A 22,490-nucleotide genomic window follows, 5' to 3' on the forward strand; every position below is an offset into this window, starting at 1 on the left:
ATTCAAAGGACGGCTACAAAGATAGTGAAGGATATTAGAGGGCAAGACAAGAAACAAGTGGCTGAGGTGCCTTCTGTTCAGTCCAGAAAAGAGCAGACAGGGGAGGCCTCACGGTGGCCCAGCTTTCTCGTGAGAAGAACAGAGGGGCAGCACCAATCAGTTCTCTTGTGACAGCAACAGGAACCAAGGGAATGGCAAGGAGCTGCACCAGGGAGGGTCAGGCTGGGAATTAGCAAAAGGCTCTTCACCAGAGGGTGACTGGCCCAGGAACAAACTCTCCAGGGCAGCAGTCACAGCCCCAAGTGGCCAGAGTTAAGGAGTGATTGGACAATGCTTTCAGATGTAGAGCTTGAATTTTGTGTAGTCCCATGTGGATCCAGGAGCTGGACTCGATCCTTGTGGTCCCTTCCAACATGAGATATTCTTATGATTCTGTTTTCTCTGTCCACTCATTTACTTCAAAGACTTACTAAAACTTAGCCTACTGTTAAACAAAGACACCAAAACATTTTCCACAGAAGGTGTATTAATTAAAGAGACAGAAAAAGAATTTGATGCATAAAAGGTAAATTCTAACTGCTGAAATAGAATCAGAAGTTTAAAGCAAACAAAACAGTCTTTTAAAATCTTTTATTTGCCATTCTGAAGCTTTTAGCTAGCAAACCTACTTCAGACCATTCTCACCCACAGGCAATAAAAAAGGTCTTAAGAGAGTCAATTACCTTGGCAGCCTGAGCACTGGATGAAGAAGTTGATCAGATCTAGAAGTGCCACATTCCTGTCTTGCTTGTAAGCTTCAACCCAGTCATCTACCACAGACTAGAACAGATTAAAGGAACGCATTAGTTCAAGAGCTGAACACAGCATGCTGCACTTCACCAAGGACACTATAATGGACACAGACATTCTACTGCCTCCATTAAATTATGAAAATGACAATAAATTCCACATCATTTTGTCCCATTTCTAACAGAACACACAATAGGCTTTTTTGAGGCAAAATAAAGCCTTGAACTCTTCATTCCCAAGTTCTGCTTGAGCCAATGTTGCCATTCACAAACTCTCCACTCCCTGTTAGTAGGGAAAACAACCTCAGCTTTAATAAACTCAACACACAAAAACCAAAACATCCTTCTCCTATTTTCCTGACACCAGCGGAGTAACAGATTCACTTAAAAATAATAACAACTTCTGCATCATTACTGATTAGTATCAGCAATGGTCCCCTTATGTTCTCTTCTCCTGGTCTGTGCAGAAAGCTGGAACAGCCCACTTAACCTAGAAACCAACCCTAAATCTCACTTATACCAAAGTCCAGTCTACAGCCTGTGCGTGACAGAAGGCCTGCTGGGACAAGTCACCCAGCCTTCAGCCCGCCTACAGGTACCATACAAATGTAATGACCTCCAGCAGCAGCAGCAGCCTGCACTCAAGCTGCTGCCTTTTCAAGTCCTTCCCATCAAGTTTCACACAGCAGAAGCTGGGCTCTTCAGGGAGCAATACTGAAGATAACACAGCTGCAGCACAGAAAATGCACATCCAGATGGTAGAAAAACAAGTGCCTCACATCCAAAACAGAAATACGCTTTTCACACATGCGTATATGCACTTTAGAGATACTACATACTGGTGGCATATGTGTGATCGCGTATAAAACAAGTGAAGCTCCAGTTTTTAATCTTCCATACACATATACAAACATAACATACAGACACGAACACACTTATATAGAGTATGGGGAGGTGGACTTCCTCACACTGAAGAAAACTGCTAACTAAACAGAAGCAGGAGAAACCTGATGATTATGAAACATGCCATCAAATTGCACTGAAGCGGGTTTAAAAGAAAGCAGATAAAAACCTCCTTAAAAAAAATGGCCTGACATTCAGGATCCTGAACAACAAAGTTTCCTCTTATTAATATTTTCTGTATTTTTTAAGATCACTGGCTTCTCACATCCAGACACTGCTTTAGGAAGAACTGCTTTCAGGATATATGTAGGTAGCACCAAAAGCAATACCTCCTATTTCCATTGAGTCTACAACAGATACAAAGAGCACAATAACACTATTTGATAAGCAAATTCTCAGCTATAAAATGCTGGTTTTAAGTATATTCACCAAAACCATTAGCTATGCGTTTTCACCAGCAAGGAATCAAAGCCTACATGTTGAGCTCATAAAATCCTGCATGGCTTGTCTTCCATATCACCACTGCTTAAATGCACTGCCCACCATCTCACTGTGCTCACATCCACTCTTTGGTCTCTCAGCAAGCATCAACAAATGTCAGTGGGCGCTGTTTCTTATTGTATGGAGGAATTCAATGACACACCTTTGCTTTATTCACACTTCCATGTCAGACACCATTTTGTCAGACTATCCTGCTGCTGCCATCTGTTGCACAGCAACAAAATGTAATAATAATGGGATGAAAGTACAGCATAGGAAGTTCCGCACGAACGTGCACAAGAACTTCTTTACAGTGAGGGTGACGGAGCACTGGAACAGGCTGCCCAGGGAGGTGGTGGAGTCTCCTTCTCTGGAGATATTCAAGACCCGCCTGGACGCCGACCTGTGTGACGTGGTGTAGGGAGCCTGCTTTGGCAGGGGGGTTGATGATCTCTAGAGGTCCCTTCCAACCCCTACAATTCTGTGATTGTGTGATTTCAACGCTCCAAAGTACAAATAATTGAAACAACCCCTTCCCTCCCACTTTCTCTCCACCAACTCCTCTCAGAATTCAGAGCTGGAAATACCTGCATGGCTCGCTTCCCCATGCTAACCACTTCAAACAACGTAACTGCCTCAACCACTTCTCCATTCTGCAGCCGGCTCACTCTTCTGCTACCGGAAGAATTTCTCCTTATGTTTTCACACTGTTCTCGGACCTTCCGTTTTTCTCTCTGAAATGAGTCAAGCAAAGCAAGTACATGAAAAAAAATGAACTAACAGTCAACCACAAATTGATTATTCCCTAATAACAAGTTTGCTTTACCCTAATGGTAATGGTTTGCCCACATTGTTAACTTTTAAGCCTCAATGAGATTGACGTGGCATCATCAAACATGACTACAAGGAAAGGATTTACCAGCTTGAATATTTTCCTCAACAAGTCATAAACATAGCAAGGCACAACTGGAAATAAACTAACGAAAGAAGCTTCTGAACAACTGTGTAACTCAGGGGAGACCTTATAGCTCTCTATAACTTCCTGAAGGGAGGTTGTAGTGAGCTGGGGGTTGGCCTCTTCTCTCGTGTAATCAGTGATAGAACTAGAGGGAATGGTTTTAAGCTGCGCCAGGGGAGATTCAGGCTGGACATTAGGAAGTATTACTTCTCGGAAAGGGTAGTCGGGCATTGGAATGCACTGCCCAGGGAGGTGGTGGAGTCACCGACCATGGGAGTGTTCAAGAAACATTTGGATGTGGTGATGAGGAATATGATTTAGCCAGGAAGTATTGGTAATGATTGGACTCGATGATCTTCTAGGTCTTTTCCAACTTTGATAATTCTGTGATTCTGTGATACAATGATAACTAATTTCTGAAGGGTCAAAGGTAAGCACAAAAGCTCCCCTGCACCTCTTCACTCATAGAGTAAACAAACCACCTGTAAATGAACATCAGTTGCACAAAACACACAGCTAAGGAATAACACACACTGAAATGAAGTGACTGTACTGAGGTTCCCATGCTGTCAGAATTTGGAGGTCAAGCTGAAGCCACCGACTGGGTTCTGGATACCCTGCACTGCAATTGTTTCCTGAAATATTCAATTCTGTAACAATTGAATGTGACAAAATTAATTCCACAAACAAAATTAATAAACCAACAGACTTACAGATGTTTTCAGGTTGCCATTTCTCACAGAGCTGCTGTTCTGCACAGTCCGCTCAGGCACAGTCTCATCACAGACAGCGTTCTCTCTAAAGCATAAGAAGCACATTGAGGCAGTTAGCAGCGAGAACCAAGACACATAAATACAAACCACAGAAGAAAACAAGAGCACCCATATGTGTTTTAATATCCCTACCAATAGAGAATGGCTTGGAAATGGTGTTATTTTATTTCTAAAAAAAAAAAAAAGACTTAAAAACTACAATAGAAATTTGTAGTCTTTTTCAAACTATTACCTTTCCTAGGAGATACGCGGGTAATTAGAAGACTAGTGAAACTATCAAAGACGTGAAGGAAGGAGAAATTAAGTAAAGAAAAAAAGAAAGCAAATAAATGAAACAGAAAGCTGATGTTGACTTAAAGCAGCCTGGAAGAGCTTTGCACCATCAATCAATAACACGAGTAGACACCCACTTTTGGATCCTCTACACAAGAGGACAACATCTGATGGATCTACAGCTTAACATGAGAGGAAGTTTTACTCGCTCTGTAAAACATGCTGAAGAAAAAAAAAAAGACACACAAAAAAACTTATTTTCATTTGCAGGTCATTGCTAATATGATGGAAGAATAATTTTATAAACAAAGATGCACCTTTTGGGGGATCTGAAGCCATACATTTATCTGCAATGAAATCATGCCATTTTTCAGCATTCCCAATGCTAACAAAATGCTTTGCGAAAGGTCATGTTTGAGCAGACGAGCTAGATCCCACTTGTGCAGCAGGTCCAGTACTGGTGGCTGGCTGCTATGGCCTTCTTTTAAACTACGGTGGCCAGGACATGAAGCCAGTTGACTTGTACTATAAGAAGGCACAAAAAGAAAGTAAATATATAGAGTGTACAGTTACTTCAATTTTCATGATACTGCTGCAAGAAGAGAGCAAACTAACACAAGCGAGCACTTTACAGAGAACACAACAGTGTATTACACTGTCAGATACAGTCAATTCTCCAATATCCAGATGGAGAATTAAGTGCGCTACGGACACAGAGCCAGCTTGAGTCCTGCTAGGTTTATCAATGCCAGATTGGCTCCATTTATCTTCCAAGGACAGCATCAGTCAGGTAATGACTGTGCAAAGTAAATCCCAAAGCTGCAGGATGGAGGTTCTGGTTTTACTTCGGTAGCAAGAAACTTTTATTTAAACAAGGTTCTGTTTAGTTTTGGGATCTGATGGAACACTGTCCTGTAAGCGGCGCAGAACTGGGCTGCTGAAGATTCCTATGCTGCTGTCCGGACTCCATAAAAATACATCAAATTACTAAATAAAATCATGTAAATGCTTAAGTCTCCTACGGAGAAAAATCCAATTGCACCCCATGAACTATTCCTTACAGAAAAGTTTAGAATGTGCCATACTGTTGACAGATGGAAGCCAGGAAAATAAATGAGGACAAACCACCCCTCAGATCAGTTGTCTAGATTTCTGCATGCAATAAAAGGAAAGATCAGTGCTTCACAACCAAGTCAGCATGCCATAAAAAACACTTTGCAGCTTTTAGAACACCCCTTTGATTTGTAATTGCGAACCACAGAGATTAAGTATCTCAAGCACTACCAAAAACTTCCTGCTTCAAAAGGACAAGAAACACCTTGTTGTGCTTTTCTGATGCCTGATGTTCTCAGATTATTTCACAGACAACAGAAAGGATGAACATGCTTGTAAAGGAGCTGCCTCTCTTATACGATTAAATGTTTCCATTCCTAATTTTTTTAAACAACATACAATGTTACACTGATGGACTAACAGGCTCATACTTGTGCTACAACTACAGCTCCAATGCTAGCTGGCATTTTGCTACACGTTACCTGTTTCTGCAGTTTACCTCAATCTAATATGCAACATACTCTCAAGTCTAAGTTGAATTCAAATATTCAAGTAATGAGAGAAAAAAACAACCAAAGAGCTGTAGGACATTCCAGCCAGGCACTTGTCTGAACACACACTGCTTTTAACATCTCCATCTAGATCACACCTCACTGAAGCTTTAACTCATGCAGCTCTTCTTGAGAGTGGTTAGGCCCTGGAACAGGCTGCCCAGGGAGGTTGTGGATGCCCCGTCCTTGGAGGTGTTCAAGACCAGGTTGGACGGGGCCCTGGGCAACCTGATCTAGTAAATGTGTGTGTTTGGTGGCCCTGCCAGGCAGGGGGGTTGGAACTACATGATTCTTGAGGTCCCTTCCAACCCGGGTCATTCTGTGATTCCCCAGAAGCACCCTGGAGATCCTGAGACTATGTGCAAACATTACACACACACACACACAGAAAACACTTTCACATAACAGTCCACTGATCCTGTGTTACTACTTTCATCAGCCAGGTAACATTTACCAGTAGCAAAGGGGTTAATAAAGTAAGTGAATGCTTGGTATATGGAACAGCAGGCTTACCAAAGGCTCAGTGATAACGAGAAGACTGTTGACCTGCAACTTCCTCATGCGGGCTAACAACTCCAATAAAACAACAGCTCTGTGATGAAACCGGTCAGACTAACTTCCACACACACTAAGCTAAGCACTGCTGAGAACAACCAGGGAATACAACTAGAACCCTAAAGAATCACAGAATCACAGAATTGTAGGGGTTGGAAGGGACCTCTAGAGATCATCGAGTCCAACCCCCCTGCCAAAGCAGGCTCCCTATACCACATTGCACAGGTAAAGTACTAAAGAAGCAAAAAAGTACTAAAGAAGTACTAAAAAGCTATTTAGCTTTTGAATCATTCTGGCTATCACTGCCAACCATGACTCTTTAAAAGAAACTGTAAAAAAGAATTAAGACACCCTCTTAATTTCTCAAGCAAAATTGCATCCAGCCCTGAGGATGACACGATTATTACCGCAGCGATCCTTATGCATAATGTTATATATAACACCTGTATCTGCTCTTTCTACTCCCTTGTATCATTCTTTAAGCAACGTGAACAAATTTGACTTATAGATCACCTCAACTTGATGCCTAAAAACACCCGCTTTGTAAGGTGGGGAGACTTGACACACACACCCCTATGAAAGCAGCTATGGACATCTTCTCTCTATGCCCTATGATGGAAAGGAACATGCAGTGCTAACAGGCAGACCACAGTTTAACTTAGCAGCCTTTCAGCACTCTAAACGTTACTGAAGTGAACATACATCCACGACTATACATCTGCCCATCTTTACTCCCAGAATCACAGAATGGTTGGAGCAGAAGGAACCTCACAGCCCATCCAGCCCAACCCATGCGAGGGTAGGGCTGATCCCCATCAACTCAGCTGCCCATGGCCCCATCCAACCTGGCCTTGAGTGCCTCCAGGGATGGGGCACCACAGCTTCGCTGGGCAGCTGTGCCAGCACCCCACTGCCTCTAAGTGAAGAATTTCCTCATAATATCTAATTCAGTCTAGGTTTATTTGCACTCCAATGAATGAGTCACGGAAATAAGACCAAGATCAGCACAAAACTTCACATTTAGAGGATGCTAAACAATACAACAAAGGGAGTAAAACTCAGACAGTGGCAACAAGCCCTAGCACATCACAAATACCCCTTTTCGCCCTCACACTGCCAATGACACATATATACCATAATGTAAACCCAAGGGACAGTGCCCTCAATTATCAAAAACCTCGCGTAAGGCCTTACTTGTGGCTGGGGAGGTTACTGGCTGCGTTGGGCTCGGCTATCATTTCCACTACATTATTTCAGCAGCACAGGCATCGAGCTCACCCGACCGGCACCGCTGCTGAGGGAACTTGGCCACGCTCAGAAGTTAACGGCACCGGAGGAGTGGTACTTGCGGGAAGGGCAGCAGCAAGCTGTGGAGAGAAGAAAACGAGAAAGGTTAATTGCAGATTAATTCATTAACTCCTCACGCACCGCCAAGCGACAGGAGGAAACACAGCTCCAGGGGGGAAATTCATTCAAAGAGGAAGGTTTACTTCTCGGAAAGGGTAGTCAGGCATTGGAATGCACTGCCCAGGGAGGTGGTGAAGTCACCGACCATGGGAGTGTTCAAGAAACGTCTGGATGTTGTGTTGATGAATATGATTTAGCTGGGAAGTATTGGTAATGGTTGGACTAGATGATCTTCTAGGTCTTTTCCAACCTTGATAATTCTGTGATTCTGTGAAGGTTCGGAGGTAGGAGCCTCGTAGGAGCTGCCCCCCCGTCCCCTCACACAGGCCCCTTCTTACGGAGGCAACGGCCCCGGCCCGCCGGGCCTGGGCGCCTACACGGAGCCGGATGAGAACACCGAGGCTACGGGCGCGGCCCAGCTCGACGGCAGCGGGAAGAGAAAGCGAGAATGAGTAGAGGGAAGCCATGCTCGCTCACCTACCCGCTGTAAGGGCCCGTCACCCCGACAGCCGAACCTCGGCCCACACCGCCCCCTCCTCAGCCGCAGCCGCCCGGTCCCCAGCCCCACAGCCGGGCATCAATCACGGCGGCTCCTCAGCCACTCAGCGCCGGGGATGGCGGTGACGCGGGCCGGGCCGCGCAGACTCGCAGAGCACGGCTACGATGCGGCCTCCGTAGCAGCCCGCCCTCCATCTCAACATGGGGCCTGGCCGCCTCTCGTGGTCGCTCTTGTTACGCTGCCGCCGGGCGCTGGGAGCTGCCCGCTGCCCCCTCAGGCCGCCCTACAGCCGCTCGTTCGGTGCCGCTCCTTTCCACCGCCTGTGTGCTCCTCAGCCACCGCCGGGCGGCAAGGGGCGGTGGAAAGGAGCGGCGGGAGCAGGCGGGAATGATGATAATAACGACGGTGATGATGAAGATGAGGAAGGGGATGAGGACGAAGAAGATGATGACGAGGAGCTGGAGGAGCTGCTCGGCCCCTCGCCGCTCGGGCCGCAGCTCGGCTCTCACCGCGTGGCTGTGGTGCACCCGGCGGTGAGGTGGGGCCCGAAGAAGCCGCTGCTCACCACGGGTGGGTGGGCGGCACAGCCTGCAGCCCCCGGTGCTTCTGTGGGGCTGGGGCAGGTGGGAAGGGCTTGTGGCCCCTTGTCAGCAGGGGACAGCAGGGAAGGGGCCGCCCTGAGCAAGTCCTCCCCCGTCCCTGGAGAGGCCCAAAGTCAGGCTGGACAGGGCTCTGAGCACCTCACTCTAGATATAGGCGTTCCTTTTTGTTGCAAGGCAGTTGGGTTGTTTGGTAGCCCTGCTAGGCAGGGGGTTTGGAACTACATGATCCTTGAGGTCCCTTCCAACCCGGGTCATTCTGTGTGATTCTGTGGGTTAGGTGGTCTTAAAGGACCCCTTCCAACTCAACCCGTTCTACAATCCTGTAGCACGTTCACCATTAAACTTCTTGTCAGAGCCTTGAAGTTTGTCACGGAGGAGCCTAAGTTCCATTCAGCTTCATCACTGCTACAGATTACAATGAATTATCCTTTTACAGAATAAATTGTGTAATTTTACATGATTTACATAACTGCATCCACTTTAGAACTGGAAAAGAAACCCATAACCCAGTATGTCACTCAGAAAGTAGAGCCTCCTATTTATTTCCATGGAAACTACAACAGATACAAAGAGCAAGTTATTTGATAGAGTAATTTATCAGCCACATAACACTAGTTTTCAGCGTAGCCATTGCCATTAGCTAAGCATTTTTGCCTGAACTGAACTAGAGCCTGCATGCTGTGCACATAAAATCTGCACCAGTAGAGGAGTCAGATGTACGTGTCTATCTGCAACATGGCTTATCTATCACATCTCTCATGCTACTACTGTAATGCACCACCTGCTGCATCACTGTGCTCACATCCACTGTTTGCTCTCCATAAACATCCAGCAAGCACTGATGACTGTCAGCGGGTGCCATTTTATTCTGCATGGAGGAATTCAGTGCCACTTGTTTCATCTGCGCTTCCACTTTAGACACCATTGTGTCAGACTGCCGTTCTGCTGCCATCTGTCACACAGCAACAACGTGTAATGGAACGCTGCTGTGAACGTTCAGCTTCAATTGCCATGCTATCAACATCTGCTTCTGATGTCATGGGCCAACAACATTAAATAGGGAGTATTCCTTTTGGAGTGGTCTTTGTACAAAGGCATCTTTTGGTCCAATTGTACAGAAGTATAGCACTGCCCCCTTTTTGTTTATTTAGGCCCTTAGATGAAGAGCCTGGAATCTCAACAAATGCTTTGGAATGACTGTTGAAATACCACAGTGACCACAGAAGTATGCATTTAATGAGGAATACTAGTGATATGAGGAAAATCAGGGGCACGATTATCTTTAAAAAGTATATTACCTTTTGGATCAAGGTAACCTCTTTAAGATAGTATGTTTTGCTGTCTTGAGAAGCATGATGGAGCTCCTCTGAAAACAAGTCTGGCGAGTGGAAGCTGAATCTGCTGCTCTGATAGACCCTTGTAGCTCATGTTATCTCATACAGGGCTTTGCACTGTGAATATTTAAAATGAACAAGATTGAAATCAGTGTCCTTAGCACATCAGAAGCCAGTGTAGATCCTTACATGAATAAGTACCAGTGGGGTTAGCAGCAGGTATGTTAGTTGTTACACCCAGCGAGTCTGTTATGATGCAGGGATCTCTTGGAAAGAGTCCAGCGGAGGGCCACTAAGATGGTGAAGGGTCTGGAGCATCTCCCCTATGAGGAGAGACTTAGGAAACTGGGTCTGTTTAGCCTTGAGAAAAGAAGGCTGAGAGGGGACTTGATCCAGGTTTATAAATACCTGAGGTGTGGGAGCCATAGTGGTGAGGCTGGTCTCTTTTCAGTAGTGCGTGGGGACAGGACTAGGGGTAATGGGATGAAACTACAGCATAGGAAGTTCCGCACAAATGTGAGCAAGAACTTCTTTACAGTGAGGGTGACGGAGCACTGGAACAGGCTGCCCAGGGAGGTGGTGGAGTCTCCTTCTCTGGAGATATTTAAGACCCGCCTGGACACCTACCTGTGTGACGTGGTGTAGGGAGCCTGCTTTGGCAGGGGGTTGGACTCGATGATCTCTAGAGGTCCCTTCCAACCCCTACAGTTCTGTGATTCTGTGATTCTGTGTTGCAGTTCTAGGGGGAAAACAGTTTTGCTAACACACCAGCTATTGTGGTTCAACCCTGCAGGTGGCTGAGCATCACACAACCCCTCACTCACTCCCCCCTTCCTAGTGAGATGGGGAAGAGAATCTGGAAAAGAAAAAAAAAAGAAACAACTTGTGGGTTGAGATAAAACTATTTACTAAGCAGCACCTACAAACATCAGCGTGTTATCAACGTTGTTTTTCTCCTAGAATCAAAACCTCAGCATCATACCAGACGCTGAAGGAAATAATTCCATTCCAGCTGAAACTAAGACAGCAATGTATGCAGTATTAATAATTTTTACGTATTGCTACAAAACAGCAAGGAATTAATCACACGTTTTTGTGCTCATCTAAAGTAACAGTTATTTTAAGCCAATTATGGTTGTTTAATCAACAACCATAAAAATAATTTTACAGTGGTAGCCAGATGCTTTTGTGTAGTGAAATTACAATGAGTTTAAACAGCTCCTTGTGCTGCTGGTTGAAATAAATAGACAAGTAGAATATAAGTGTTGAGTGCAACCTTTACCTGCTCATGCATGTCTTGTAGTAATTGGAAATTTAAGCAACTGATACGATCTTTTTTTTCCCCCCTCTTTCTGTGTGTGTGTTTCTAAAGCTGAATTACAGGTTGCTGAAGCCATTGCTCTTGTAGATACCCTTCAGAACTGGACAGTTGTAGATAAAATAATTGTTCCTACCAAAAATCCTTCCAAGAAGCTCATTTTTGGCAAAGGAAACTTTGAAGCTTTAACAGGTAAGATGTGAAATTTTTCAGCACTGCGTCTTTGTCAGAGGAAACCTTCCGTAGCTGAACTATTTGAGGATGGGTATAAACACTGAGGAAGAGTAGAGGACTTTTTAATCAATCCAATAGCTTTGCAAACAAACTAAAGTGGTGTTTTTAAAAGGTAACAAAAGCAACACCGAATAGAAGCGACTCATTTGAAAATATGTCTGGCAACTTAAGCTCTATGTTGAAGTGATTGGCATGGGTGCGAAGGGCAGCTGTTTTTGATGTGTGAAGTTAGTGCAAGTATGACTGCTCTGTGTTCAAAGAGTATGATGTCATTTGGTGTTTTATGAGCTCTGCACCCAGTGCACAATGGTTTTATGTTCTGTATATTTCAAAAAAAGAGAACTGACATTTAACTCTGCATTTTGTCCTGGCTATCCATCTTCTAGAAAAGATTAAAAAATTGGCTCATGTGACAGCTGTCTTCTTGAATGTGGAAAGAATATCTTCCGTAACAAAGGTAATTAAATATAATATCAAATCATATTCTTTGCATCGTGTTATTTGGAAGATGTTGGTGATATCAGTAGGGTCAATTATGGCTCTGAACTTGCAAATGATGATAAATGAAGCCAGCTGGAATGAGTTTTCTCAAAGGGAAACTTAATTCCTGTTATATTTCTCCGGTTGATTTAAGGGTATTTCATGCAGCTATCATGCATGAAACTCCTGCAGCCTAATGGCCATTTGGACTTTGCTTCCACTTCTGCAACAGGCTCCGCTAAAAATGTTGGAAAAGTTACTCAAGTCTCTTATACGAAATGGGGTTGATAACACTGCCTTTGTTGTGAAGAAACATGAAGGTTTTGGATTGGATGCATGCACTAGTTTCTGTAACTCTGGATCTTGTATCTCTTTTCTGTAGTGCTGTGGTTGCTGTATTGTATTTTGAATGTGAGATATAGATTCAAAGCAAGCCTGTATTTCAGTTTTTTATATATTTGAATTAATTCCTGATCCTTAAAAAGAAGATGCATTGTAAATGGATACATTGCGTGGGGGGGTGGGGGGGGAGAAGCATGCTTGGCTGTTCAGCTTTTTTTCACTTTTTAATACTGTGGTAGTAAAATAACTGGCAGATGAGCTCTAACGCTCTCTGAAACACTTAGGCAAAATAAAATAAGTACTTATTAGCCTCTTTTGCATGTACAGTGTCATGCAGGGTGTAAAATAATACAAACGCCGTAAGCAAACGTTCATCCTTTGCAGATAATTTTGGATACATTCCCTGGATTGTAAAATGAACACAGATAGATACCTCCAAGAGACATCTTAGAGCACTTCAATTTACTGATAAAATAGAAATTGAAAGTGTCTCAGAATCTGTAGAAGGCAATAAAATGATTCTTGTTGAATTCAGCAGGCGTACATGTAAAGTTCTACCTTCTAAACTCTTTCATCTTTCTTTCTGCTCTATCAAAACTTTGATTTGGGGTGCTCATAATCATTATCCATCCATTTAAAGAGTCTAACTGTAATCCTGTGTACGATGTGATTTACTGATATTCTGTTACTGGGCAGAAAACATCTAGATTATTTTGTTTTACATGGCTAAAGAAAGAACTGGAAGATGCCTGGGGCGTGAAAGTCTTTGACAGATACACGGTTGTACTTCATATTTTTCGTTGTAATGCTCGAACTAAGGAAGCAAAACTCCAGATTGCATTGGCTGAAATTCCACTCCTCAGGTACCTCAAGTTGTCCAAAGTACATACTGATATTTCCATATTTTGGTGACAGTTTTTTAAAACTAACTGACAGCATAATACTGTACTGTAAAGAAAAACAATGTTGTTCTGGTTGTTGCTTCCTGTTCTCAATCATTGCCTAAAATATATGTGCTGAAACAGGTTGCCCAAGGAGGTTGTGGATGCCCCATCCCTGGAGGCATTCAAGGCCAGGTTGGATGTGGCTCTGGGCAGCCTGGTCTGCCGGTTGGCAACCCTGCACATAGCAGGGGGTTGAGACTAGATGGCCATTGTAGTCCTTTTCAGCTCAGGCCATTCTATGATTCTATGAACATGTTTCAATAAAGCAAATTGAAACATTTGCTTTAATGTAATTGCCTTAAACTTGTACTAGTATTGAAAGGCAAAACCAGAATGTTGAGTAAATAATGTTACAAAATATATTTCTGCTTGAAAACTCCTAGTTATTTCTAATATGGAAGATGGATTGCAAGATTCTATAGGAATTAGGATAGCTGCATTTCCTATATAGTATAAATTGGTATAATAAGAAAATCTATAAAGAAGAAATATTAAAGGCATTGATTTTTGTCTGAATTTTCCACGTTGCTGTATTACACAGCTTAGAAACATCTGTACGTGGAAGCTGGTGTGAGTTCATGGATATGTCAGAGGCATCTTTGGCTTTCTGAAATTTCTGAGCAGCCAGTATAATTTACTGAGATGCATCGTTTTTCAAACCACCGTTGAAGAAGTAATGGATTTTTTCACCAGGCAATGTTTCCCCACAAGCAGTCTTTGTTTACACTTCTTTCTTCTAGTGTTTTCATCTGTACTGTTAGAATGTCAATAGTGCTACATATTTGCTAGGCATTTTAAGATAGCTGGATTAAAATAATCCGCTTCTAATTAATTATTACCATACTGACAGGTCAAATCTAAAAACTGAGGTGTCTCATCTAGACCAGCAGAGAGGTGGATCAAGATACATCATGGGCTCAGGTAAAGTCTAAATATTCTCATGAATTAGAGGATTCTTTTTTCTCCAAAATTAACATATTTAATTACATCTTACTTTACTGGGGAAGGCTGGGAGGAAAGGCAATTTGTGTTCTGCATCTTAATTAAGTGATTGTACAAAAGATTTGTTGGAAAGTAACTTCAGTTGTGACTATAATAAAGTTTTAGTGCTCAATAAGTGGCCATGGGCAGAGTATTTGTTACCACAAGAGTATATCATAAGCATGCATGGTTATTCTAAAGTGCTTAGTATATATTTTAATATTTATTTGTCACTCTGACTCTATCTTTGGCAAGAGTACATAGTTTTAGTTGCTTATTTATAATGTCATACTCAATTTCCAGATATCCAGCTGTTATTTATTGCTCTGTTATAGACTGTTCTGCCAATTACTCTTAAGTATTTTCCAGGTGAAACTTTCATGGAGACACAGAATCGTCTCTTGAGAGAAAAAGAACTTAAAATTAGGAATGCCTTGGAGAAACTAAGAAGAAAAAGATCTTTGCTCAGAACTCAGCGCAGAAAACGCGAGTTTCCAATTATCTCAGTAATGGGCTATACTAATTGTGGTAAGCAAAAGCAAAATTATAACACAAAAAAAGCTTGCCTTGTCTAATTTTTAATTAGAATGTCTAGCCAGAATCTGATTTTAGTATAAATAGGCTTTGTATTTTAAGTAAGTTTTAAATTGTGTAATGAGTGTATGTCAATTAAGTAATAGTTAAGAAAGCAAATAGTGTTTGTTACAGTAAGATGTTTCTGCAGACATGTTCTGGAGAAATTCTTAATTCCTATTGTGTGAAAAGGATTTTACGGTTAGTGTTGAAGACAACTGCTAGTGTCCTGTTATTGTGCCCCTCACTGCAAGAAAGACATTGAGGCCCAGAAGCATGTTCAGAGAAGGGCAAGAAAGCTGTGAGGGGTCTGGAGCACAAGTCTTATGGAGAGCAGCTGAGAGAGCTGGGATTGTTCAGTCTGGAGGAGGTTCAGAGTAGAACTTATCACTTTCTACAACTACGTGAAGGGAGATAGATTGCGGTGAGGTGGGGGTCAGTCTCTTCTCCTGATAACTAGAGGAAATATAAGTAATGGCCTCAAATTGAGACAGGGGAGATTCAGGTTGGATGTTAGGAAAAGCTTCTCCAAAAGTGTGGTCAGGTGCTCGAGTGGGCTGCTCAGAGAGGTGGTGGAATCACTGTCCCTGAAGGTGTTCAAGAAACATTTAGATATTGTACTAAGGGACAAGATTTAGTGGGAGATATTGGTGGTAGGTGGCCAGTTGGACTGGATCGTCTTGGAGGTCTTTTCCGACCTTGGTGATTCTGATTCTATGACTCTATTATGTCCAATGATAGAGAACAGTACAAATCAGTAGGGCAGCTAATCTGAGAAACATGTTTAAGAGACACTGTAGCTTTTCACTGTTGCCTTAAATTCAGTTCCACGTTGAAAAAGTTAAGATAATCTTGGATTTCATGACATAGCATAGATAACAAGTCATAGACATAAACTAGCGGACTAGATGCAAAAGGGTGTGTTACATCATAAAACTCACCTGAATCTTGCAAATTAAAATTTTACTTGAAGTCATTAAAATTTTCTCTTTTTGTTTTGGTTATGTTTTAATTAGGGAAAACTACATTGATCAAAGCCTTGACGGGAGAAGCAGGAATTCAACCCCGAGATCAGCTGTTTGCTACTCTTGATATTACCGCTCATGCTGGCCATCTGCCCTCACGTATGGCAGTTATATATGTTGACACTATTGGGTTTCTGACTGACCTTCCGCATAATCTGGTTGGGTCCTTTTCAGCTACGTTAGAAGAAGTTGCTTACTCAGTAAGTAGTTGACTACAAATTTTCAACATTAAATCAGCTTTCTTTTAGATTATCTTTGACCCTCCGAAAGGGGGAACTTAACTGGCATGCTGTTCTTTGTGTCCAGTGCCCTTAATAACATGCTTTTACTTTTGGCTAGCCCTGAAGAGGTCAGGCCACTGACCAGATGACATTTGTATGTCTCTTTCAATGGAACTATTCCATTCTCTGAGGACAGAGATATAAACAAAGCTTGTATCCTCAGAGATAAAGAAATCCAGTGGTAGCTGGATGCCTGTATACTTCAGAGGATTAGACTTTGTAATAACAGGAATTTCAAAAGCTAACTGCGGCTGTCATATTTGTTTGTTTTTTCCTGTCTTAAGTGAAAAGCAATAGATTTATTTTCCAGTATTGTTTTCTAAAGTTTGAAGCAGTATCTTAAGCAAAGATGCTGAAATATTTTGAATGCAAATATTGTGTTTCCTTGTTTTTTATCATGGTTTGCTTTAGATTTGTGGTATCTCCAATCATATATGTTCTTGAAACCGGTAACTTTTGTAGAAAGCTTTCTAAGTGGTTCACCAGTAACACTATCTCAAGAGCTATGGATAAGGAAAGTATGGATTTAATGCCATCCTGATAATTCATTTTATATTGTTAACCTGACAGAATATTATCTAGTGAATAGAAAAGTAGCTTGTATAAAATGAATGCACAAATAGTATGAAATCTCTATGACCCAGTAACTGGAATGTTCCGTTAAGTAACTTCTGTATATTGATGCTTGCTAGGATCTGATAGTTCACGTGAGGGATATTACTCATCCTGAAACCGTCCTCCAGAAAGCAAGCGTTTTATCAGTTCTAAAGAATCTTAACCTTCCAAGCCATTTACTGGAATCAATGATAGAAGTTCATAACAAAGTGGATTTGATAGAAAGGTAAGCGAGAGATGTCACATGTACTTAAACATTTCTTATGTTCTGGATGCTCCTTGATTCTAGAAGAGCTTCTACGCTTCTGAATACATGTACCAGTCTTTCAATCTTTACGTATGTAGTCATGAGCTTAAAACTTAATTATCATCCTTAAGTTTCAAAAGAAATCACTTGTGTCAGAGAAGAAGCAGTCTCTCTGTAGGGATGCATGACATAACACAGCTAAATCGTCTGTGCTTGGAGTATTTTCACAATTTAATCTTTACAAACAAATACGTGGATCATTATTTTTCAGCTATCAACCCTCTGAAGAAAATGCTTTAGCCATTTCTGCTCTACATGGGCACGGTTTAGAAGAGCTGAAAGAAGAAATAGAGAAAAAAATCCTGAAAGCAACAGGAAAGAAGATTCTGACAATTACAGTCAACTTAGAGGGACCTCAGCTAAGGTAAACAGTTCTGAGTTGTAAGAAGGACTTGGACAAATATGAAACTCAGTCTTGCAAGTCTTAGATTTGCGAAAACGTACCACACTGATTTTAATTTTCTTTAGGAACTGCTGTGATGATTAATTGTCAAAAGGTTAATAGCTTATTGAAAATAGCCACAGTACATACTGTGTGTGTTCAGTAAGGTAAACTTCTTGAAAGACCATTTCGCAGCTCCTGGAGCCAGATTTCTGGGGGAAAAAAATCCAAACCAGAGATCTGAGTATTTCCAAACAGCAAGTAGCAAATGGAGAGTTAGTTAAGTGAGAAACTTTGTCTTTTATGGTGCTGAATTACTTAGATTGGAACATGTAGACCAAAACCAAACATCACATTTTATGCACTGCAGGATGCCTTTAAGATGCTGATACCCTCTCACTTTTACAGCTGGCTCTATAAAGAATCTACAGTTCAGGAAGTAGACGTCATGCCTGATGATGGTACAGCCAGGGTGAAGGTGATAATCAGCAACTCTGCTTTTGGCAGATACAGAAACCTCTTTCCTAACAGTAAGTTCTTTGTACTGTGAAATCCTTCTCTCGCAAAAGAAACTGAGATCTCGTTAAGAAGACTGGAATGAAGCTAATGGCCACTAGCCTGGATGCCGGAGAGTTTATGTTTATGTTATGAGAGTTGATGTTTTTGACACATTGTAGGAATGGACAGCGGTTCAGAAAACTTTTGTTTGGAAACAGCAGCTTTGAGCTTCATTCTGGCAGCAAGTGCAAGGATAGCAGTAATTTTATGTTGGAATTGTCCTTGACTCTGAACCTCAAATGTGGGAATCACAGGATGGCATCTGAGTTAACCTTCAGGAAAATACTACGACATATAAGGACTTTTTTAATCCCATTTTTCAGAAAATGAAACTTACTGAAGAAAACGTTGTTGGCTGCATGTGAAATACAGATATTTGCATGTGTTCTGCTTGAACGTGTACTTAAAATAACTGCCAGTTATTACTGCAGTGAAACAGAAAAAACACTCATGCATATATTTAAGCAATTAATAAAGTGAGCTGTGAATATCCTCTACCCACGTTCCCACATACAGTGATTTATCCACCATACCTACTTCTGTGTCGATTCTTAAAGAAAAAACATCAGTATTAAAAGAAAGGAGAAACAAAACTGTATTTCAGTCTTTAGTACACAAACAGGTGAAGATTTATTAGGTAAAGTGACGAGATACTTGAAGGGTACAAAAGATAGGCAGAAGAACATTCCGAGTTAGAACTGCACTTTGTGCAAGTGGCGACTCAAAAAAACCAAACTGAATGCCTGCTCTCTATGAAGTAAACACAAGTGAGATCAAGGATAAAAAAGCACCGTACAAAAAGCATTCGGAAAGTCTTCTTAAGTGGAATGTTTGGTTTTCACTCCTACATAGACTGCAACTGTGGGAGACTGCATGAGGAGGCAACATCTTAACCTTTCAACCCCTAGCAGTCAAAGGTAACTTTGAGCTGGTACCACGCAGCAATCTGTTTCAAAGTTAGACAAGCTACCTACTGAAAACACAGCATCTTGCCAGACACTTGAACTCAGTTGCTACGTGTAAAGTGCATATAAAAAGTGAGGTATATTGGTGAAGCTGCATAGTATCTTTATACGATGCCTGTTTTGGTTTAGCCCTGATCTTTGCCCTTTCTCTTACCGACATAATCATCTGTTATTGCACAGTTTGTTTAAAAATTAGAAAAATAGAATTAATTTACATAAAACAGTGTTTAAGCAAGCAAAGAATACTTATCAAGAGGAAAATAACCATAGTACTACAAAAATATGTAAATAAAGGAAAATCAATTGTGAAACCTCAAATTGACCAATTGAAACAAGCCAATGATCTGTATTTTTAGAGCAGTCTGAGATCAGACAGAAAGCAAACATACAAAACTAATTTCTAATGTAAGGGATATTTTTACAGCTCCTAATACAAAAGCATTTTACTGCAGCAGACAAAACTGTCCAGGGACCTGGCTGTGGCAGAACTGACATGGATGACAGCAAGAACTAAGTGCTCCATTACACATCACATCTCTTAAAAATAGTAAGAATGTTGCAACTACCCTGGTAGTGAAATGGTTCACGACTGATATTCAGCACACAACGATACAGCTGATACTACATCTCCAGATCGATGTAAGGACTGTGGCAAGTAAGAATATCAGTACAGTACCTTTGATAGATGAAAAATATTCTTCAGTTGCTCACACTGTATATTCAAAACAAACTATGGAAACAGGCAAGTTAGTTTCACGCTCATAAAATACTGAGAATTGGGGCCGCAAGTATGTGCGGAAAGAAAATAAAATCACAGAATCACTTGTGCAGCTACTGACATATTGCTACTTATTGCTCATGGATTAAATAGTTCTTGAGACTTCCAATATTGTCAGCTGCTACAGGATCTAAGCACCTCCCAAGGAAATGATGCCTATCCCACAGTTCTGTAAAGACTCCAGCAAGATCTTCCTGCTCTCTGTTTTTAAGGAAAGACTTTGACAGCCTGATGATGCTGACAGCATGCTTCTTAATGAGCTTTAAACACCCCTGGTTTAACTTAACTGGATCTTTATGTAGCTCAGGATGTTTAAACCAGGAAATATTAAATGCACGCCAAGTCTTTTCAGCTTTTCAAAGATTTTTTAAGAAGCTGAGGATGAAATGCTTTTTGTTCCAGACCCTTTGCTGGGACAGCCTAACCGAGGATTAATTTTTGTGTTAAGTTCTATCACATCTCTGACAAAATCGTCATTTCCTATGAAGTCTCCAGCAATGATGTTAATGCAGTCTTTCTGTGGTCCTGGGTACTGCTTCCTCACCCAGATTTTCAAGCATGGAAGACTCCGGAGTGTCATTGTCTTCAATGATCCAAATGGGTGTACAAGAATATATCCTAAATTTTCGGTAAGGTTAATGCCCGCAACGAAGAACGTTTCTGAAACAAAACATTGAAAGGTGACACATTAAATACTCCTCTTAGGAGAGCAGAGACTTCTCAGTACTGCATTAACTCAACATCTGGTTCACTGGGATTCGTTAACTTGCTAACTTAAGAATCTTTCCATGTTGTTTCATAGACCTAGAACTGTTTCAGGGGAGCTGTCTTCCTTTGTTGCTATTATGTGCTATACAGCTTTTTCCTCACCCTCAGAGCTGTCTAAAGTAGTAAAAACCAGCAAGCACTGGGCTCAGACAGCAGTCTGTTATGCGTGACAAGGGCATTGCCAGCTGGCTGCTCTGCTATGAGGGGAAAAGACTTGGGTTCTTTTCCACAGGATCCCATAGATGAAGGAGCTGCAATGGTATAGCTTGTGTATGTACCCACACTTGTGTGCATGTTTACACAACCAGGTAATATAACGTGCATGTTGCACTCACCCATGGGTGGGCAAGAACACTCAGCAACATGTGTGTGTCTTGAGCATGCAACATGCACAACAGTGTTGTATCCCTCAATGCTACAAACTCCCAGTCAACCATTTCTTTAGGGTTTGCATTACTGTACGTGCCCCTGTTTCTTTCAAGAGGCCCCGTGCGGGTACCTGGACGGCCCATCCGCTTCATGAGTTCTAGAAACTGGATGAGAGCATGAGTGGTAGTTTTGTTTCCCCACCAGTATGGGATTGCAGGCCACAGCTCACAGTGCTTCAGCACTTCCAGATCTTCTTCATATGAGACTATAACCTGGTAGCCACGCTGCCACATGGTCCGCAGAGTCGGAACCACCTAAGGGAAGTTAAGTCCAGGTTGAAGTCAGTGGGAGCTGCGAGCCAACAACATCAGCATCCCTGCAGCTCAGATATCAAAGCGTGAAGTTCCCTTGATAGCGAGGTACAGATTTGGTTCAAATAACACTGCCAAACATACGTCCAGACAAGTTGTTGGATGGGCTACACACTGAGTATTGTTTTTTGAGTGCAGCACCCATTATGAAAGAGGAGCTAGGAGGACAAAGGCCTACAGCCATCTAAGGGAAAGCACACAAGGAAACAGGAATGGTTAGGGCAGCGCTGCCACACGGATCCATGCCTGTTGCCAACGCCATTCACGAGAACTCAACTGTTCAGTATTTTGTAAGACATCTTTGGGCTTTTATTGTGTTGCCTGTGAAGTGGAAATGGTGGCTTCACGGTGTTACAATTAATTTCTCGCTCAAAATAAAACCAAAGTGGAAACGTTTTAATGCAGATCTTTGAAGAGAGCCAGAACAAGCATAGAAATCCCTCTTGCTTCACCCATGAGAGTGTAAGCCCCAGTTAAATCAGAAAAATACCTCAACATTAAGACATAATCAGCAAAATGAGCTACAAAACCTGTGACTGACAGAGGCCTGTGCTTTACTGCAGCTGCCTTTCGAAAGCTCAGAAGGAAAAAAACCACATCACCAGAAATGTAATACATGAGCACAGGTGCTTATTTTGCAAACAAAGCAGAGATGAAACTGTAGACGCCTGACAAAGGATCGTTAAACTCAATTCAGATCAAAGGCAATTACAGTTTTAAACATGATATGATGTTGTCACACTGTGGCCTGTGCCAGTACTACAGATCTCTATTTACAGCTTCATAAATGCTTTGACACTTTCATTTGACACCAGAGCTGCAGTCTTGACAGGCAGACAGTAGACATGAGATGATTTCAAAACAAGTGAGCAAGTATGAGGCTATGTGGTCATTCTGCAGCCTTCTTTTCTCCAAGCTGAACAAGCCCAACTCCCTCAGCCTGTCTTCATAGGGGAGGTGCTCCAGCCCCTTGATGATCTTTGTGGCTCTCCTCTGGACCCTCTCCAACAGTTCCCTGTCTTT

At 42.1% G+C, this 22,490-nt stretch overlaps 3 protein-coding genes across 16 annotated transcripts in view; 1 reads left to right on the forward strand and 2 right to left on the reverse strand.

The window, feature by feature from the left end:
- LOC107307728 (cohesin subunit SA-2-like) overlaps nt 1-8,320 on the reverse strand; it is a 50,727-nt gene extending 42,407 nt beyond the window's left edge. For 2 of the 7 annotated variants that reach the window (XM_085532244.1, XM_015851253.3), the window contains exons 1-6: nt 8,223-8,320; nt 7,529-7,701; nt 4,493-4,700; nt 3,843-3,927; nt 2,759-2,905; nt 723-819 (exon numbers count right to left, since the gene is read on the reverse strand). Coding sequence is in view for 4 of the 7 variants with exons in the window: in XM_015851253.3 (XP_015706739.2) it covers nt 723-819; nt 2,759-2,905; nt 3,843-3,927; nt 4,493-4,518 (355 nt within the window). In the remaining 3 variants the exon portion in view is untranslated. Of the gene's footprint in view, nt 1-722; nt 820-2,758; nt 2,906-3,842; nt 3,928-4,492; nt 4,701-7,528; nt 7,702-8,218 lie in introns of all 7 variants that reach the window. The other 5 variants (XM_085532235.1, XM_015851241.2, XM_085532240.1 and 2 more) reach the window with 3 other exon arrangements.
- Nucleotides 8,321-8,415: 95 nt separating this feature from the next.
- On the forward strand, nt 8,416-18,713 carry GTPBP6 (GTP binding protein 6). 4 transcript variants are annotated; one of them, XR_014940771.1, is made up of 10 exons: nt 8,416-8,810; nt 11,549-11,686; nt 12,115-12,185; nt 13,283-13,413; nt 14,345-14,415; nt 14,835-15,003; nt 16,065-16,273; nt 17,047-17,195; nt 17,488-17,640; nt 18,067-18,713. XR_014940771.1 is itself a non-coding variant. In XM_085532357.1 (10 exons), exons 5-10 carry the CDS (start codon nt 14,406-14,408, stop codon nt 18,206-18,208), a joined length of 822 nt encoding a protein of 273 aa, XP_085388483.1. In that variant the 5' UTR covers nt 8,416-10,153; nt 11,549-11,686; nt 12,115-12,185; nt 13,283-13,413; nt 14,345-14,405; the 3' UTR covers nt 18,209-18,713. The 4 variants fall into 4 exon arrangements, 3 of the variants coding, with proteins under 3 accessions (XP_085388483.1, XP_015706749.2, XP_085388489.1); XM_085532357.1 differs by having other exon boundaries at nt 8,416-10,153; nt 14,845-15,003; XM_015851263.3 differs by having other exon boundaries at nt 14,845-15,003.
- A 101-nt stretch (nt 18,714-18,814) lies between these two features.
- The window catches only part of PLCXD1 (phosphatidylinositol specific phospholipase C X domain containing 1), a 29,375-nt gene continuing 25,699 nt past the window's right edge, over nt 18,815-22,490 (reverse strand). For all 5 annotated transcript variants that reach the window (XM_015851281.3, XM_015851294.3, XM_015851271.3 and 2 more), the window contains exons 6-7: nt 21,227-21,410; nt 18,815-20,619 (exon numbers count right to left, since the gene is read on the reverse strand). In XM_015851281.3, the coding sequence (XP_015706767.2) occupies nt 20,327-20,619; nt 21,227-21,410 (477 nt within the window). In that variant the 3' untranslated portion in view covers nt 18,815-20,326. The remainder of the gene's footprint in view (nt 20,620-21,226; nt 21,411-22,490) is intronic.

Source organism: Coturnix japonica, chromosome 1 (genome assembly GCF_054131305.1).
Source record: "Coturnix japonica strain WE chromosome 1, WE-NBRP24, whole genome shotgun sequence".
Taxonomy (NCBI): domain Eukaryota; kingdom Metazoa; phylum Chordata; class Aves; order Galliformes; family Phasianidae; genus Coturnix; species Coturnix japonica.

Coding starts and splice junctions, on each gene's coding strand:
- GTPBP6 (XM_015851263.3), top strand. CDS start 8,441: ATGGGGCCTGGCCGCCTCTCGTGGTCGCTCTTGTTACGCTGCCGCCGG. Junction 8,811..11,548: donor GAAGCCGCTGCTCACCACGG/GTGGGTGGGCGG, acceptor GTGTTTCTAAAG/CTGAATTACAGGTTGCTGAA. Junction 15,004..16,064: donor AATGGGCTATACTAATTGTG/GTAAGCAAAAGC, acceptor TGTTTTAATTAG/GGAAAACTACATTGATCAAA.